Consider the following 20,378-nt stretch of genomic DNA (forward strand, 5'->3'; position numbering starts at 1 on the left):
AAAAATAGCAATTGATAACAAGTTAAGTGCTCTCAGTTCCTTTTGTGTGTAGGATGTCACTAAGTCCACCCAGCTCTGATAGATACCTGACTCAAGGGATAATATAGGCGGCTGACCGCACTATCACAACATACAAAGAGTCTAGAAAAAACAGATGAACTCTGTTTTATGTGCCTAATGCGCCCTCTAATCCAAATAGGTTACCAGTACTTATGGCAAAGTTAAGTCAGCTGAGTCTAATTTTGTATGTAGTACTCACCTTCTCTCACACCTGTCACCATAAAATCCAGGTGGACATAGGCACTGCTTGTTATGACACCTTCCACCATTGAGGCAGGTAAAGTTGCATCTTTCTGTTGAGGATAATGTCAACACATTGTATGCTGCATGTAAGACTTATTTGCTACATGTAACACATTGTATGCTATACAGACTTGTATGCTACATGTAAGACTAAACTGGCACATTCACACAACAAACTGAACTTTCAAAATACATAAGTAAAACAGGAAATATTGAATCATATACACATAAATCATGTCTAAAAAGCCATAAAGCAAGTTAGTGCCATTGTAGGATTGCTAAACTAAAACATGGTACGTTATGACTGTAGTTCATTGTAGAACATTCCAGAGTCTACTTAGAACTGACGGGCACCTGACTTGAACCAGGCAGCTGGACATAGGACTGACCACTCAATACATATGCTCTGGCTACAATTAATTTAATAAATTATTATTCTAAGCCCATAATTAGGCGGGCGAATCACACCGTTTTCTAATTAGAATAAAGTTCCTAACTCAGCTCAACATCATAAACAGCTGTATGCCTTGCTGAAGATATTTCTAGTAACAAGCACATACTTCAATCAAAAGAAATTTTGTAGTTCAAAGCTCGTCAAATGTTTTTACCTTTCTGGCACAGTTTACCATAAAATGGTGGAGGACATTTGCATTTGTTTGGTGTTTCACAAGTTCCTCCATTGTCACAGTTCAGCTTACATCTCACTGCCAAAGATACAGATAAAAAATTAAGTAAGTCTTATAACAGATGATGGAGATAGTTTTTTTACTAAATAATTTCTATACAAATAGGCTCCGGAAGTAGTTAATGGGGCAGTTTTTAAATGCTGAAAACAATTAAACATTTGCCTCAAAAAAATGTACAATTATTGCTGTTTAAATATATCTCATGAATAGCCAAAGAAGAATGTAGAGTTTAATTAACTTTAATTAAAATTTTTAAAATACTAACAACATTAAATAGTTTAATTTTATAGTGTATGTTATCTAAAAACTCAACCAATTGTTCAATCAAGTTTCCAGGTAAAGACTAAAATGTTGTGCTTACTTTTTTGACACCTTGACCCAAAGTAGCCAGGTTTACATACACATATGTCAGGGGACACACACACCCCACCATTCTCACACTTGGGCAGGCATTGGACTGTGTGGGGAGGATTCATTATTTTAACAGACACTCAATTAGTCAAACAGAATTATTAAAAGTAAAATTGTTTAGAATGAATGGCTTGTTCGACAATATATTACAAATTCTAAAGGAGTTTTAAAATAAGCAAAATTGATCAATATGGCTTTTTAGAAAAAACATTACAATTTATTAGGGTACATATTTTAAAACAATAAAGACTCCAGTTGAACGTCAATTATTAATTAAAGTTTAAGAACAAAACAAAATATAAAATTGGTAAAGTTTAGCGTTACCTTTCTGGCATCTTTTGCCATAGAACCCAAAAGGACAGGAACACACATTTGGTGCCACACACTGCCCACCATTGTAGCAACCTCTCTGACACACTGCTGTGAGTACATACACTTTTATGTTACTTTTAGGCTACTTTTATTCTTAAGGAGAATATAAACTAGTAGTATCTTTTTTATTATCCACAAGAACCTTTTATAGCAGTTTACTTAGTAAAATATTTTTAGTAGTCATGCGACAGTATAATTGTCAGATGAAATCATTAATCTTTATGTTTATTAATTAATAATTATTTTTAAAAGTTTACCAGTAGAGCAGTCACTGCCAGTATAAAGTCCTCGACATTTGCAATTATTGAACCCTATACATTCTCCTCCATTTAAACATGGAAAACTGCATCGACCTGTACAACAAAACATTTTAACATGAACTTACTAGCATAAAATCAAAATGTTGCATGCTTTATTTAACAAAACAATACTTTAGAAATACTTAAAACATTGTGTAGGTCTTCAATTGCCTATTGAATATAACAATCTATTAGCAGGAGTAAAAAGAAACAGGCTTCACCAGCTGATGCTAAGCTTTTTAGTCAGACTGTCAGCAACAGAAAGTAGAAAATGCTGAAGGGTTTCTTGCTCCTGTATTACCAACTACTAATTGACAGGGATAATTCTTTAACCATTTTTACAAGTGGGTCCAAAAAGATCCAAACTTACAGCTTACTCTCAAAATCTAAACTGGCAACTTTTAAAATGCAAACTTGCAACTTACTTTTATAAGTAGGTAAAAAAAATGTACACTGGCAGCTTACTCTAAAATATTAATCTACACTAACAACTTTTGAAATGTAAACTGTAATTTAACAACTTACTTTCACAAGTGGGTAAAAAAATGTTAACTGGCAGCTTACTCTAAAATATTAAACTACACTAACAACTTTTGAAATGTAAACTGTAATTTAACAACTTACTTTCACAAGTGGGTAAAAAAATGTTAACTGGCAGCTTACTCTAAAATATTAAACTACACTAACAACTTTTGAAAAACTGTAATTTAACAACTTACTTTCACAAGTAGGTCCAAAAAATCCACATTGGCAATTACAAAACCCAGGAAAAACACAGGAGCCTCCATTTTGGCATGGCGGAGCACAGACAGCTTTAAAAATAAAAAGTAACACTTTAGCAACTAGAATATTAACAAATTTTAAGTGAAAGGAATAAATTTAATTCTAAGTGGACTCACCATTCTGACAGTAGGCTCCTGTGTAGTTGAGGGGACACTGACAGTTTCCATCTCTGCTACAGTATCCTCCATTTAGACAGGTTGGCTCACACACCTCTGATAATATATGGACCATTTTTTATTTTATTATTTACATTCATTAAACATATTTACACATAAAATATATAATCATAGGTTTCAGGTATATAAAATAATTAAACAACATAATTGTGGGATCCTAAAATACTTTTAAAAAAGAAAGCTTGCAGGTTGTAGAAAAAACACAATAATTTAGTTAAACAAGATTTTTACATATTTTAAAAGCTATTTGTGTATACAGTAAAAATCTACCTAAAAAGGGGACATAATTTCAAAAGTTTCTAACATGATAAAATACTTGTAGGAGGGAGGGGGGGGGGGGGGGCCTCTGTAATTTTGTGATCATGTGTGATGCATTAAGAAAAAAAAAAAAAAGAGCCGTTATTTTGCATTTGAAATTTTTTTAAATAAATTGTAATACAAAGAAATTGATTATAATTGCCTATGTGGACTGTGCTCAGTCAATATTATAGAAACAAAATCAATGTTTAAAAAAATTCAACAGCAATTTTGAGGAAGGCTATACTATAGGCTGAGGTGTGATGTCATTTTAGGGGGAGGGGGGTGGGGGGGGGGGGGGGGCTGGTTTGTTGTGTCACTGTGTGAAGGATGGGAAAGGAGGAAGGTAAAATTTGTCAAAAAAAAAGTGTGACGTCATTTAAGGATGACCCCTAACAACCTAACACCTATTTTCAGAAGAGTCTGAAAAATCGGATATTGGTATACCCAATCATCCTAAATAACTACTAAAACAAAATCCACAATAGTTACTCACTGTTTTGGCAGCTAAATCCTGTATATCCATGTTTACATAGACAAATGTTGCCAGATAAACAAATGCCACCATTTTGGCAAGGATGAGAGCACTCTGAATAATTTTAAAAAGTTATATTGAGTGGGTTGTTTTAAAAGATAGTACAATTAAAATGTTTACATGCCAAACAAGATGAATTTAAATTATTTGTTGGTTACTCATACCCATGTATTCATATAGCTTGTTTAGTAATATGCATTGCTTATCCTAATAGTTAAAGGCTGAAAGTAACAGTAAGTCAACAACCAAGCCTTAATTATAATTAAACCTAGCACTAAGCATTTAATATTAAAGTATATAGGGCTGGTAAGAAGTTCACCAACCAGTTCTACGGCTCATGCAGGATTTATTGAGCCGTAGAACTGGTTGGTGACCTACTTACCAGCCCTATTATGATATTATATTATGTTCTGATTTTTATTCACTGACGTTTCCAGCCATACAAAAATGTGGATATGAAATCAGTATTAATAAGATAATTAATAAAATTTATTAATAAAACTCATGAAATGATTAGTCAATGAAAATGTTAGATGCTACACAACCAAACATTTTTGATTGGATGAAAAACATGACTTCAAGGGTGCCACATGCAGTCATAAAAAATGTTTCATTTACATTTTGATCTAAAAGCATGATCATACATTTTATGAAATGATGCTTGATGGAAACATGAACACAATTTTTTTTTTTGGTCAAGCACCTTGGCAGTTTCCCAAGTTACATGGTCTTGTTTGGGTAGGCAGTGGGGCACCTGGGACACAACTCTGCGCCGTGGCGGGGTGGCAGTACAGTGCCCTGATCTGCTGCCCTTGTCCGCAGGTTGTGCTGCATGGGGACCAGGCTGACCACTCGGATCCATACACTGCAAGCCAAATGGGCGTAACTGGTAACTGCAAGTCGATGTAGTAGTTTGTATGTCACAACTACCAAGTATTATTATTTATCAAGAAACACTTTTTAAAATAAGTATTTTCATTAACAGATAAATAGAGAAACAAGGCTTTGAAAAGTATAGGCTTAATATAATTTTTTTCAAAATTGTATTAGGTTTCATAAAGACCAAGGGAGGTAAACACAAAGTCTTTAATTATTTGTTTTTATATCAGTTATTTCCCTTGCAAGGTTCAGCGCTTGCATACTCGCTAGACGTAGAAAAATCTCTACCTTTTTAATTTTAAATTTTAAAAAATATTTCTTCTAGTTCTTAAAATTGAATCTAGGCTATTTAGAGATAAAAAAACTTACCATCAGCGGGTACAGTAGTGTTATTGTATGCCGAGGTCACTTCTGATGTTCCGTTGAATGAGTTCTAACGAGAATAAAATTGTATTAACATACCCAAAAATATTGTTTCCCGATTTGTTTTTCCAAAATCAAAACATACCAGGTACGAATAAAAATATCCGACCAAATTAGATAAAGAACTTACAGGGCTCAGCACTACAAGACCGCATTGCTGACTTGCCACCAGCGGCTCAGAGCTGATTACTAGCTGTTCCACCTCACCCTAAAATATTTCACAATTTTTATCTTAGTTAAAAAAAAGAATAAGGCAAAAACGCGAACATACAAATTGACAACATAAGGGGAATTTTTATTTTAGTTGTTGTACCTCCTCCACCCCCACCCCGGCTCAACGTGGCTCTGTAACTTGATGACAGCGAGTAACGAAACGGTTGGTTGCTAGGCAACGGGATGCTGCTCTCAGGGGTATCAAATATTAACGAAGAGCGTGTTAGGGTGGGGGTTGAGAGGGCTGCAAGCACGAGGCCCATATATTTTTAAGTGACCCAATATTTTAATGGGCCCCTATATTTTTAAGCGACCCAATATTTTAATGGACCCCTATATTTTCAAGGGCCCCTATATTGAATTTGAGCCCTATATTTAAAAGCATTGGGATAGCCTTTTGTGTGAATAAATTATTACATTTGTACTCTTGAAAATATTATTGGTTAAATGTTTTGAGTCAGACAAAATTGGGAAGTGTTATGGTACGAGGCTTCATTATGAACGAAATAACATAGCCCGGGGGGAGGGCGACTTGAATATCTATGTTTATTGAAGGATTGGGGGTGATTTCTTTTTTACCGATTTAAATTTGTTTTAAACATTTAAATTAACAGTGGATTTGTGATTATTTTAGGAGAATTGATGGAATTTTGTGGGTAGTTTTAAGGGGGAGGGAGAAGGGGTTGCCTGGCTCTATGTGATATGTGATAGTGGGGGGGGGGGTGAGAAAAAAAACAATTGTCAAAATAGCTTTCAGTCATTAATCGACGACTCCTTTAGGTAGGCCTACATCTATTTAGTACATAGAATATTCTTGAATTATTTTTTTTTCTTGCAATCTACAGTTTCACTGGTGCCATGAAACTATAATTAGTTAATTAGTAGCCTCTACAAAATGTGTTACTCACAAATAGATGTACCCACCCAATAACGCACTGACAGCAGTAACGTTTTAGAACGTAAACCAACCATAACCACGTATGAAGACTCCTGATATTAGCATTTGTTGTATTCTTATGGCTGTTGGGCGAATGGTTAATACTTTTTATTTAATTTTAACGACGGCTTTTCGCCATTTACTTCAAACGGGCTTCTTTTTTTTTTATTAAACTTTAATGACGTACAGCTTTGTAAATTATTGGGCAATAGGGTTTCCTCTTAATTTTATTTTTATGTTACTCAATTTTTTTATGGATATTCTTTATATTAATTTTCATGACGATATTTTGTGTATATTTTGTGTATACTTTATTGTAATGACTTCATAATATTTTCGGTATAATTCAAATAATCTTCTTTATATTTTTTAAATATCACATTTTTTATTTACTTTATTTACTTCAGAGGCGTAGCGACCCATCCCGGCGCACGGAGACAAACTGTCAATTTGGCACCCCCCCCCCTCGGGAGCAACCCTCCAATTATCAATTTGCACCCGCTCCCTTAAAACTTTCACTTTGCACCCTCCCCCCCCCCCTTATATTTTTAATATTTATAATGCAAAAATACAGCTAAAATGAGACTTTAGTTTGTTTTTCAAACCCATTTTGGCGCCCCCCTAAGGTCGGCGCACGGGGACATATGTACCTCCCGCCACCCCCCCCCCCCTTCTCTACGCCTCTGTCAATGACACCCTTTTATTTAAACTTTGAAACATCATAAGGACTTTCTTTTAATGTACTTAAATGACACTCTATTATTTAAACGGAATTTCTTTTACTTTAATTAAATTACACCCTATTATTTCAACGGACTTTGTTTTAATGTACTTAAATGACACCCTATTATTTCAACGGTCTTTGTTTTAATGTACTTAAATGACACCCTATTATTTCAACGGACTTTGTTTTAATGTACTTAAATGACACCCTATTATTTCAACGGACTTTGTTTTAATGTACTTAAACGACACCTTATTATTTCAACGGACTTTGTTTTAATGTACTTAAATGACACCTATTATTTCAACGGACTTTGTTTTAATGTACTTAAATGGCACCCTATTATTTAAACTTTGAAACATCATATAAACGTCCTTTTTTAATGTACTTATATAAGCCTGTTATTTAAACTTTGAAACATCATATAAACGTTCTTTTAATGTACTTAAATGAAACCCTATTAATTAATCTTTGAAACATCATATAAACATCTTGTTAATGTACTTATATAAGCCTATTATTTAAACGGAATGTCTTACTTCAAACGGGCTGCCATACTGCGAGTAGTACGGACCAATCGACATGACAAGATCTGGTCCCAGAAACTCCGCCTGGCCTCTCAGCCTCCTTCTGATAACCGTGTCACAGTCTGCGTACAGCGTCACGAAGTTCTCATTGACGCTCACGGCGATGCTGTGCCAGGTGTTCTCCAGAATGTCCACCCGGAAGCCGTAGTTGTTGCCCAGGTACTGGAACTTGAGCCGCTTCCCCAGGTACACGGCCAGCTGTTGCTTGCCTTGGCTGTCGCTGATGACGAAGAAGTAGCCCTTGGTTCTTTTGCTGGGCAGCCTGACGCGCATGAGCAGGGAGAACTTCCGCGGGAGGTTGGCGAAGACCCGGGACAGCGGCACCGAGAGCTTGGCCTGCTGGGTGATGACGTAGCCGGAAGAGCGGTTGGAGCTTCGGGACACGCCCAACGGGAAGTCCCGCACGCCCATGTAGGTCAGGAGATCTCGGCTTTCTGGGAAGGTAAACAAAGGACGCCATGAGGGTTGGTGTTGTGACGGGTGTAAGACAAAACTGAGACGCGCGGATGATTCCAGTTAGCCGTTTTCTTAATCATTGGTTAGTGAGTTCAATGTATGAAGTGGGATGGATGTTAAGAGAGGGGGAGGGGGGTAATCACGTTGAGGGTCTATTTAAAATCGAATCCAGCTAATTGGACTAATATCTGAATAACGTAAATGTTGAAAAAAAAAATATTTGAAAGATTTATAGATTAACAAAGATACACGAGGGGGGAAATCAGTAAAGTATTTGACATAATAAAGAACATGACATTTTTAGCAGTGTTTCTTTCAGACATTTTTCTTCGGGACTAAAAGGGGGGGGGGGGCTTCTTGTGATCTAAAAGAAATTGTGCTCTTATTTTGGGTCATCCATAATCTTTATCAAACGATTTGATACAACCCCCCCCCCCTCCCCTCTATTCCCGCATCGTCACACACATGGTCACAAAAAGCCAGTCAAAATTTGCCCCTCAAAATAGCTTATTTTTTTATTAAAAATCTTTTATTTTATTTTTCAAAACAAGTCTTTTAACAACGCGAAATAACGGCTAAAACTAAAAATCTGTTCCTAACATAACTTGTTAAAAATGTAATAGTGTGTAACCACACTTCCTGAACACCCCCCCCCCCCCCCCCCCATATCATCACTTATCGTCACAAAAGTACAACCACCCCTTCCCCGTGGAGTGTGACATTGTTTACGGACAACCCTATGGAGGCTCATATTTTTAGCTTTAAAGCCAAATAGTGAATCATAATTCTGATTTTTTAATTCTTTTTATAAGAAAACAAAGAAGTACAATATTAGAATAAAATACTAAACGAAAAAAAAAGAAAAGAACAAAAAAAAAAAACAAACCCACACGACTTTTTCACAATCTTGTGGGTGGTGGGGCGAGAGGTACAAGCAGAGCTGAAGGTAAACGACCAGGGCAAGCTGATTTGTCATGATGCGTGGCCAGATAAAGTTGGGGGAAATTTGGTAAATTGCCCAGGGAGTTAGGCTTGTCATTGTGTCAATCATTCTAACAAGGGGGAGAGGGAAAAACAACACCTCTTACATTTTTTTTTTAAAACAAGTAGAAAGGGTTTAACGTTATAGAAAAGAACTTTAAAGAAAAGACAATATGTATTTCTAGTGGAAATTCCTAGTATTGAAGGGTTTGTTTTTCCTTTATTTATTTTGGCTTTAAGTTATGTTATTCTTGGTCTTGTATATTGTATCTACCCCCCCCCCCCCCACACACACACACAAGCTACTGATGGTCTTGTCGTACCCCCCCCCCTCCCCCTTCCCCTCCCCCACACTTCTGATGGTCGTGAATTCTCCCGCCACACACACTCACACAACTAATTGTCTAGTGGTCCCCCCTCCCCCAATTGACAACCTGTTATCCCCCCACCCCCACACACACCATGACAAGAGAAAAGGTTGCAAGTTTTTTCCTACGATTCCCCCCCCCCCCCACACACACACAGACCCAACTGACGGGCTTGTATCCCCCTCTCCCCACCACCATACACACAAATACAGTTTATACCTTACCATGACAAGAGAAAAGGTTGCACGTTTTTTCCTCCGAGCCCACCCCGACACACTCGCTGACGTTGCTCTGGCGACACTCACGTGACCTGGTCTGGCGCCCCCCTCCACACTCGGACGTGCAAGCTGACCACTGACCCCATTGGTCCCAGCCTGGATAAGAGAAAACATGTCATTGTAGAGAAACATGTCATTGTAGAGATACATGTCATTGTAGATGTCAATGTAGTGAAACATGTCATTGTAGAGAAACATGTCATTGTAGAGAAACATGTCATTGTAGATGTCATTGTAGAGAAACATGTCATTGTAGAGAAACATGTCATGGTAGAGAAACATGTCATTGTAGAGAAACATGTCATTGTAGAGAAACATGTCATTGTAGAGATACATGTTATTGTATAGAAACATGTCATTGTAGAGAAAACATGTCATTGTAGAGAAACATGTCATTGTAGAGATACATGTCATTGTAGATGTCATTTTAGAGAAACACGTCATTGTAGAGAAACATGTCATTGTAGAGATACATGTCATTGTAGATGTCATTGTAGAGAAACATGTCATTGTAGAGAAACATGTCATTGTAGAGAAACATGTCATTGTAGATGTCATTGTAGAGAAACATAGAATTGTAGTGAAACATGTCATTGTAGAGAAACATAGAATTGTAGAGAAACATGTCATTGTAGAGAAACATGTCATTGTAGAGAAACATGTCATTGTAGAGAAACATGTCATTGTAGAGAAACATGTCATTGTAGAGAAACATGTGATTGTAGAGAAACATGTCATTGTAGAGAAACATGTGATTGTAGAGATACATGTCATTGTTTGGGTATTAAAAGAAAACATGTGATTGCTCGGGCATTATAGAGAAACATGTGATTGTTAAAACAGGTTGATGAAACGGGCACCTGAATACTTCGCAATCAATATTCCCTCTAAGGGGGAAAAGTTAGTGTGCAAAATGTATTTTCTGTGCGCGCTGTTCTAAAAGTCTTATACAAGGATATATTTACTTTACAAAATCACTGCACGGCAGCTTAAAACTACTGCACGGCCGCGCAACCGCGCAGCTGAGATGGAACATTGTTCGCAATCCCATCCTAACAAATTTAGCTAAATAAAAATCATGCGGTATTTAGCTGTGTGACCCACTGGGTGGGTCATCAATTACCCGTCGTGTTACGTCATCATTGACCCATCATGTTACCTGTCATGTGACCCATCACATGACCCATAACCCACATCTAACCCAACGTATAAAGTCCCTTCCCATAGATCACCCGGTAACCCATCACAAGACCCTACCCCACATCTATCCCAAAATCCCTGCCCATAGATCACCCGGTAAAGGCGTGGGTTCGTATCCTCAAATATGCTGAAACAATACCTGTGTCCCCATTTCTACCGTCTCCACCCCCTAACCCCTCCGAAATATATGCCCCCCACCTGAACGACTCTCGCCAGACCCCCCATGCATGTAGCTCGCATATCCACAGGGCCAAAGCTTTCCCCAGGGAGGAGATCAACCCCCACCCCCTCCCTCCCTATCGACGCACATGAAGGCAGACAACATCATGTTTAGTTTTAACTTCCAAACGAATACAGTTAACAGCAACAAGGCGAGCTATACAACTTACCCGCAGTTACATTCACACACAAATACACACACACACACCAGTTATCCCCTTATACAATACATTCACACAAACACACACACCAGTTATCCCCTTACACATTACATTCACTCTCACACACACACACACACCAGTTATCCCCATATACATTACATTCACACACACACACAGACACACACTAGTTATCCCCTATAGGCTACAGTTGTAGTTGTAGACTTAGTACACACGATTTGTAATTTGTTTTCCGACCGTAATAGATTTTGTCATGGGAGACAACCGGATCAAGAAGGATGTACTGTAAACTCAAAGCCCGTCGATTACACTTTCACCATAACATCAAAATGGGGCAATGAACCGTCTAGCGAAGTATATTAAAAGTTAATATTTTTTCCGTATTTTTTTTTTTTTTAGTGTTCGCATATTAAAGCAAATTTTTTAAATAGCTACGGTAGTATATAAACCTGTTTACGCCTTAAACGTAATTAGAAAACCGTCTCTTGTGTAGCTATTTAACTAGGTTTCTTACATTTTTATGCGTGGAGTCAATTTTATGTCAATTTAATAGACCTGCTCGGCCGCGCCACACAAAACGTTAAAAGAAGGGGAGATAATAGAACGCGGGAAGTTCGCTGATCTCCCCTTGACTAGTGAGCAGACAAAAGGGGAAGTAAATCGACATGGGGGGGGGGGGGAGAGGGTTGATTCAAGGGACGCCACCCGGTAACCACGGGCTCCCCCACAAGGCGCAAGGGGAGATTACATTGTTCGGGAAGAAATCCGAGGCGCCATCGTCCTGACACGTGACTTTATCGCTCCCGTACCGCGGGTGGCGCGAACCCACGTCTGCCGATACTAAAGAGGCCATCAGTAGCATAGTTTGGTGGGAGAAAGGTGGCTTTTTTACCACTGGGGAGATCATCAAAAGGTGGGGTTTCTTGGTCCATGATGGTGGGGGTGGAGGTTTTTTTTTGGTACGAGATATTAAAGGCACAGTGGGCATACGTGGGGGGTTCGGTCCTTAAGGGCACAGTGGGCATACGTGGGGGGTTCGGTCCTTAAGGGCACAGTGGGCATACGTGGGGGGGGGGTTCGGTCCTTAAGGGCACAGTGGGCATACGTGGGGGGGGTCGGTCCTTAAGGGCACAGTGGGCATACGTGGGGGTTTCGGTCCTTAAGGGCATAGTGGGCATACGTGGGGGGGTTCGGTCCTTAAGGGCACAGTGGGCATACGTGGGGGTTTCGGTCCTTAAGGGCACAGGGGGCATACGTGGGGGGGGGGGTTCGTTCCTTAAGGGCATAGTGGGCATACGTGGGGGGGGGTTCGGTCCTTAAGGGCACAGTGGGCATACGTGGGGGTTTCGGTCCTGAAGGGCACAGTGGGCATACGTGGGGGTTTCGATACAGAATGGCACATTGGGGTTTTTGGATCATGAAATTAATGGCAGAATGTGGTTTATTGGTCTATGAGATGAGATTAAGGGCACATTAAGCAGGTGTGGGTTTATTTCAAATGTTACACATTATATTACACTTTCTTGACGTTTTAGCCCAAATGGCCCATTTGGTAGGATACACTGGACCAAATGTTTTGTGAATTTGTTTTCAGTATGAGTGCATGTTGTCGGTTGATACCTGAATTTTATTCCAGGCAAGTCAGCTGACCACCACGTGATCTGCCCATTTCTATGACCGGTCTGGCGTGTTTTTGGGGCAACTGGGCTACACGATTTATCAAATTATATATCCGTCAGACGAACTCTTCTTCCTCTGCTATAGGATCCGCTTGATATCAAAGGGTGAGATGACGTATACTATCTAAAGAAACATTTCTATTTAGTCACAGCAAAAGCTGAAATAAACAACTGCACCTGTAGGGGGGAGGGGGAATTACGTTTCGACCAATGGTCTCCGTCAGACAATCATTTTTGGATTCTTTTTACGCACCATTTCCGTTAAATGAGTACATTTAACATGTCGCTTCCGGTGATGGATACACCCCTAGATGACCACCTTAATGGTGCACTGTGAGTGACAGACCATTGATCATACACAACGACCATTGAACAGACCATTGACCATACACAACGACCATTGAACAGACCAGTGGCCGTACACAGCGAACCATTGAGCAGACCAGTGGCCGTACACAGCGAACCATCAGACTGATTAATGATCGCACACACTGATCCAGATAATGTGTTTTTTTTTATTCAAGTGGAACGTTGTTGTTTCAAAACAAGTTGCTCTCTGGTGCGTATAACTTCTTTAAATGATGGCGATGAGGTGGACCAACCCCTTACCAACCATGGGTTGGCATGGGTTGAGATGACAACCCATGGGAGATGACAACCGCGTGGAAGAATGATAGCAACTGTTGTTGTCATTATAAAAAAAAAAACTCGCTATAACAAGTGAACCCCCCCCCACCTTTCTAACAAAGCCAGGGTATTACATTACTAAGCTAATTAAAATTTAATGCACGGTTGGATCAAGCCAGCTCAAACTGGGGGTAAACCTAACCCTAGACAAATATTTCTGCCAGCCGAGGATAAACATTGCCCCGTGGAGGCGGCGATCTGTGTGAAAACACGCAGTTATACTTTTTCACAGTTCCGTGCTCCCATCAAAGGCGGGGGGACAATCGGCCCCATCTCAACAACAGGGGTCACATGATCAAACATCGAGGCTAAATATAGCCATGGAGCTAACGCATAAGTGTAAATGTTCTTCAAAAATTGATGTATATATATATATATATATATATATATATATAAATGAAATGTGCCTTTGTATTTTTGAAGAAGACATGCATAATAATATAGTAGTAATCTCGACTTGACGGCCATTGTGTAATAATTTTTAGTGTTAATTTTGTACTAAAATCTTAATTGATGTGGTAGGTAAAACATAGGTATTTTAAAAACTACCTTTTGTTTATTTATTCACTGAATGTACTTTTTAACAACAAATATATTTTTATTAATAAGAGGTTGGAGGCCGTTCCTAAATGTCCTCTATGTTTACGTTTATGTTTCCATTTACGTTGTTTGCGTTTGTGTTTGCCATTGTGTTTGCCCTCGCGTTTTCATGTGTGTTTTTGTGTTAGCGTTTGCGTTTGTGTTTGCGTTACTATTGCGTTTTGTTTGCGCTATTTTGGTGTTTGCGTTTGTGTTTGCGTTTGTCTTACGTTTGCGTTTGTATTTTAGTTTTGGTTGTGGTTGGTTGCGGTTAGGGTTAAGTTTAGAGTTGAGTTAGGTTTAGGGTTATGTGTTATTTTCTCAAACGTCAATATTTGCATTGGAAAAGTAATATATTTCCAAAGCCCGAGCAATGCCGGGTATGTGTACTGCTTAATAAACACACAAGTCAACGTCTTTTACATATAGGTTTTTCACACAGGCCAGTCCAGGGTCTGGCCGGGACGGCTTGTGTGCATATTATATATATATATATATATATATATGTAACTGGGGTAGGCCTAACTACCAGTTACAAATGATAACGAACGAGAAGCCGAGACACAGTGTTGGTCTGATGCAACCGATAACAGGTGGCTTATTGGGTCGGGCTGATAACAACCTCAAAGCCGGCGCGTGCTATTTTGGGAAACGGTATTCAGACGGCCTGTCAACTTTGATGGATAGGACGCAGATGTTATTTTACGGTCTGTACGTTTGAACTACGCAACTGGTGGTCGGAGATCGAGTACAAGTATCGATTACGGAGGAATACAAGTACGGGGACGAGTACGGATACAAGGCATAAATAGGAGGGCACGGCAGGACTCGTTCTCTCTCTTCCCGTTTCAGCGAGCTCTCTTCCATCTTCATCGCTCGCTTAGATCAGTCAGTCTGTGTGACTATGTCAAGTCGGTTATAGAACGGGTTAGCCGTATTGTGTTAAGGAGGATTATAGACATGTGGATTCAGTTATATAAAGCCTAGTGAAGGACTGTTAGGGGTCAGTTGATTCAGACTATTATTGAGAAGCATTCCTGTTGATTTATTGTGTTATTATGAAGCATTTCTTGATTCATGTAATAAAGGATCAATAGCGAACCTGCATCTTGAGTATCTATACTGTGGTCAATGTTGTCTAGAATGAGTGGTTAAACTCGTTAACACGTGGCACTACAGGCAATTAGGTCTCATTACATGTGGCGTTGCGAGCATGGTAACTGTTGGCTCGTTACAATTGGCGTTGTCGGCAGGATAAATGTTCGCTCGTCACAATTGGCGCTGCGATCAGGATGAATTCAACTAGACTTGCCGTTTAAGGCACCTATAGTCAACCTTGTGCATAACTGTGTTTAGTGTGTGTGTGAATTCGGACATTCAGGAACTGTGAAAATTGAGGAACGAGGAAAAATTTTTCATACACACACGGTAAGAAAGAACTCTTTTTTTTAGTACTTAAGGAAGAAAATGTCTACTCTGGACGAGAAGCAGACCCATATAGTGGTCCTACCCAGAGAGTCCCATATTAACAAATTTTACGGGGACGGAGACCCAACTTTAACCAACAGGTTCAGTGAAGAGGTCAAAGCGGCCTGGGCCTCGAGACATATGTCACCAGAGGAAAGATTAAGACTGCTGATGGGCAGTATAGGTGAAACGGTTAGGGCAGAGGTTAAGTGCCACGATAGGACCGTCCAATCAGATCCAGATAAGGTGCTGGATCTGATTATGGAGACCTTTGGGGAGAGACGGTCGGGAGTGCAACTGCTATCGGGATTCGTGGGCTTAAAGCAGAGAATGGCGGAGAGTGTGATGGAGTACTCACACAGGATGAACAGGGCCTTTGATTTGGTAAAGGGCAAATCACCGGACATTGATGTACGCCTACTGAGGGACCATTTCATCGAGGGGCTAGCAACCCCGATCTTAAGAAGAGAGTTGAAAGAGGAGGTCCACAGAGACCAGCAGTTGACCTTCCTTCAGGTCAGGAACTCAGCGATCCGCAGGTCCGAGGATGAGGACCAATCGAACTGTTCGGTGGACAAAGTCTCTGTGCCTGAACAGAGACAATCCCCACCCACAGGGGCCGACACGATGGAGACCATGATGGCTCAACTGTTGGCCCACCTAGAGAAGGTTGACCAACGCTTGAAGTGGTTGGAAAGCAGGTCAACAGCTGAGAATCAGGAAAAGAACGGGACAAAACAGGGACGGGTTGGACGGCCGCGTCCTGCCAAGCCATCACGCCAATGGACGGCAGACGGTAGACCAATTTGTTTGTCTTGTTCACAACCCGGACATATGGCACGGTACTGCCAGGGAAACGGTCGTCCTCTGTAAGGCAGGGCCAAGCTACAGAGGGGCGAGGTTATGGCCCAAGAAGCAAAATGATGGGAGTCTGTCCCGAAATGGTGATTACGATTGGGGACATCGCGGTGAAGGCAATTGTGGATACAGGCTCCCAGGTGACGACAATCACGGAAAATTTTTACACCAAATGGATGAAAGGAAAAGACCATAGGTTGAGGTCTGACACATGCATGCGCCTGACGGCAGCTAATGGACTAACCATTCCATACTGTGGTTATTTTCTGGCGGATGTCGTGGTGGCAGGACATAGGTTGAAGCAGGTTGGGGTGTTCGTTACGAAACACAACCTAGAGACAAATGTGTCAAATATACCTTGCCTGTTGGGCATGAATATTCTTGGCCAGTTGCCAGAATTTCTTACAAATATTGTCGGATCGACCACACCAGGTCGGGGATCCAAGTTGGCCAGGTTTGCCAAGACCAGAGGAAGGACAGCAGTCCCGGCAAACACGGTCAAGGCAATCACATTACAAATTGGTGATAGAAGTGTGAATGGTGATGTGATGATAGAACCATGTGGCGCCGCACTGAGGGCAGGCGTCGTGTTACTGCGGACATACACATCAGCGGAAAACGGACTAGTTCAAGGGTTGGTAGCAAATGTTTTGGATGAAGAAATTTTTATACCGCCTAACACTCTGGTAGGAGTACCACAGAACGTCGAGGTACAAAGGTCGGCACAGTGCATCGAACTGAGCAATACCAGCAGTAATGAAGTAACAATTAGGTCGGTCAATGTGACGGCCGAGGTGAAGAAAGAAGATGGCCGATCATATACATTCCCGGAAACTGAGGACCCAAAACTAAATGAATTGCTGAAGAAATACAGTGATATATTTGCCTCGTATGAGGGTGATTTGGGGTACACGGAAGTAATAAAACACCAGATACCCTTACTACAAGACAAGCCGGTGGCGCAACCTTATCGAAGATTGCCACCAAGTCACTACTCTGCGGTGAAAGCACACCTGAATGACCTACTAAAAAAAGGGAATTATTACAACCAGTACGAGCCCGTATGCGGCACCGATAGTAGTGGTAAAAAAGAAGTCAGGGGAGATAAGACTGTGTTGTGATTACCGGAAATTGAACAATATCACAAGAAGGGATGCATTCCCCTTGCCTCGTATTGATGAATGTCTTGATGCGTTGGGAGGAGCAAGATTTTTTTCTACCTTGGATTTGGCTAGTGGCTACCACCAAGTGGCCATGCACCCCAACGATCAACATAAAACTGCATTTATTTCTCCACTGGGACTGTACGAGTGGACCCGTATGCCGTTTGGTCTAACTAATGCACCTGCTACATTCCAGCGAGTAATGCAGAGTGCTATGAGTGACTTTCTATTTCAAATAATGTTGGTGTATTTGGATGATATTCTAGTTTACTCAAAAACTTGGGAGGACCATCTAAAAAGATTAGAACAAGTGTTTCTCCGTCTTAGGGAGATAGGAGTAAAGCTGAACCCAGACAAATGCTGCTTTGGTTTGAAATCGGTACATTTTTTGGGTTACGTGATTTCGTCGGATGGCATCGCCACTGACCCAGATAAAATTGCAGCTGTTAAAGAATGGAAACAACCAACAACTACGGTAGAGGTCAGGTCATTCTTGGGTTTTGCTTCCTATTATAGAAAATTTGTGCCGGGTTTTGCAAAAATTGCCGCACCATTGCATGACTTGGTAAACAAAATGACAAAGAAACACAGTAAGGAGAAAAAGAAAGGTAAAACACAACGGATAGGTGAATTATGGACTGATGAATGCCTGAACTCGTTTAAGCTCTTGAAAAAGGCTTTGACAGAGGCGCCGATATTGGGATACGCAGACTTTGACAAACCATTTCGGCTAGAAATTGACGCCAGCTCTAAAGGTCTGGGAGCTGTGCTATCACAACAACAAAAGCAAGGTTTCAGGGTTATTGCGTATGCCAGTCGAGCTCTGAAGGAATCAGAGAAGAACATGACAAATTACAGCGCCATGAAACTAGAACTTTTGACATTAAAATGGGCTGTGACTGAGAAATTCAGGGACTATCTATTAGGTGCTAAATGTGTGGTATACACTGACAATAACCCCTTGAGCCACCTAAAGACAGCAAAGTTGGGATCCATCGAACAGCGATGGGCAGCAGAATTGGCACTCTTTGACCTAGAGATAAAGTATCGCCCGGGGCGGTCCAATGGCAATGCGGACGCCTTATCAAGGAATCCTTACGAGAGACCGGGTGATGAGGAAGAAACACTGACAGGAATATGTGAGGTCAGAGCGTCAACAGATATCCCTCATGGGGTACAAGTGTTGCAGAACGGGCAGACCGGGGTGGAGCACATATCCACGGAACCCGGACATATGGACAATAGTGATTTTAATTGCCTTAATCACCAAAAGATAAGAGATGCCCAGAGAACGGATAGTGGCTTACAACCGCTATTGAAATACGTCCAGGAACAAAAATTCCCAGGAAGAAGGGAAAGAGAACAATTTGGTCGAGAAACAAAGAAAATACTGAGTCAGTGGGACCGTCTCAGTATAGAGGATGGTGTTCTCATGCGGAGAATTCACGACCAAATTGATGGGACAATACACCAGGTGGTGGTGCCTGGACAATTACGAGAAGAAGTGCTAAGGTTGGCACATGACAGGGCAGGACACCAGGGTCAGGACAGAACCCACAAAATATTACGACGGAGGTGTTACTGGCCCAATATGGAAATGGAGGTCAAACGCCATTGTGAGGCTTGTGTGAGGTGTCAGCATGCGAAAATGCCAGTTGTCAAATTGAGACAGCCATCAGGACACCTACTAGCGACAAAACCACTAGAGATTGTGGCTATGGATTTTACGTCGTTGGAGCAATCATCGGATGGGACGGAACATGTGTTGGTAATGACTGATGTATTCACCAAATGGACGGTGGCGGTGCCCACGCGAGATCAGACTGCCAAAACAGTGGCAAAGGTCTTAATAGAACATTGGTTCATCAAATATGGCATACCAAGACAATTACATTCTGACCAAGGAAGGGCTTTCGAGTCAGAAGTAATTAACCAACTGTGCAGCCACTACGGGATTAACAAATCTAGAACAACCACATTTAATCCGAAAGGAAACGGACAGTGTGAACGGTTCAACCGCAGCATGCATGATTTGCTGCGTACGCTAGAACCTGAACAAAAAAAACGTTGGCCTGATTTTCTCCCAGAGTTGGTATATCTATACAACTGCACACCACATGCCACAACCGGCTTTTCGCCATACATGTTGCTGTTCGGACGAGAGGCTCGACTCCCTCTTGATTTGTTCCTAGGAAAAAGGGAGAGTATGACTGGCTCATACACCGCACTGGAATATGTGAATGAACATATGAGAAGAATTAGAGAAATGTACAGGGTAGTACAGGAAAGACTAGAACATGAATCTCGGCGAAGGGAACCGCCGATACAGACAAAGGACCCGCCACTCAAACTGAATGACAGGGTATTACTGCGTAGTCACCCGTTAGGCAGAAACAAAATCCACGATCTCTGGGGACAGGAGATATGGCAAGTCGTGGAGATGCCTAAAGCAGCAGGTGGCCCCTTTAAGATAAGACCCATCGATCACGCCAAACCGGATCGGTGGGCGAATATTGCTCAATTAAAGAAATTTTGGAATAGGCAAGAAGAGCAGTTACACACAGAGAAATCCAAGACAATTAGGGAACCGGAAACTATAACGGTAATTCACATACCCATTCCGGAACCATATCACCATC

The 20,378-nt window shown here is 40.8% G+C and overlaps 1 protein-coding gene across 1 annotated transcript in view; it reads right to left on the bottom strand.

Annotated features, from left to right (window-relative positions):
• Positions 1 to 3,054: 3,054 nt before the first annotated feature.
• LOC131930741 (uncharacterized) overlaps positions 3,055 to 20,378 on the bottom strand; it is a gene marked incomplete at its 5' end in the record, with an annotated part of 34,665 nt that continues 17,341 nt past the window's right edge. Inside the window, 7 exon segments of the mRNA XM_059287341.1 lie at positions 3,055 to 3,066; positions 3,824 to 3,916; positions 4,566 to 4,755; positions 5,111 to 5,174; positions 5,295 to 5,372; positions 7,578 to 8,059; positions 9,655 to 9,804. Coding sequence (XP_059143324.1) covers positions 4,583 to 4,755; positions 5,111 to 5,174; positions 5,295 to 5,372; positions 7,578 to 8,059; positions 9,655 to 9,804 — 947 coding nt within the window.

This window comes from Physella acuta, unplaced genomic scaffold (assembly GCF_028476545.2).
Source record: "Physella acuta isolate Inbredline_101_S28 unplaced genomic scaffold, ASM2847654v3 ptg001834l, whole genome shotgun sequence".
NCBI lineage: Eukaryota > Metazoa > Mollusca > Gastropoda > Physidae > Physella > Physella acuta.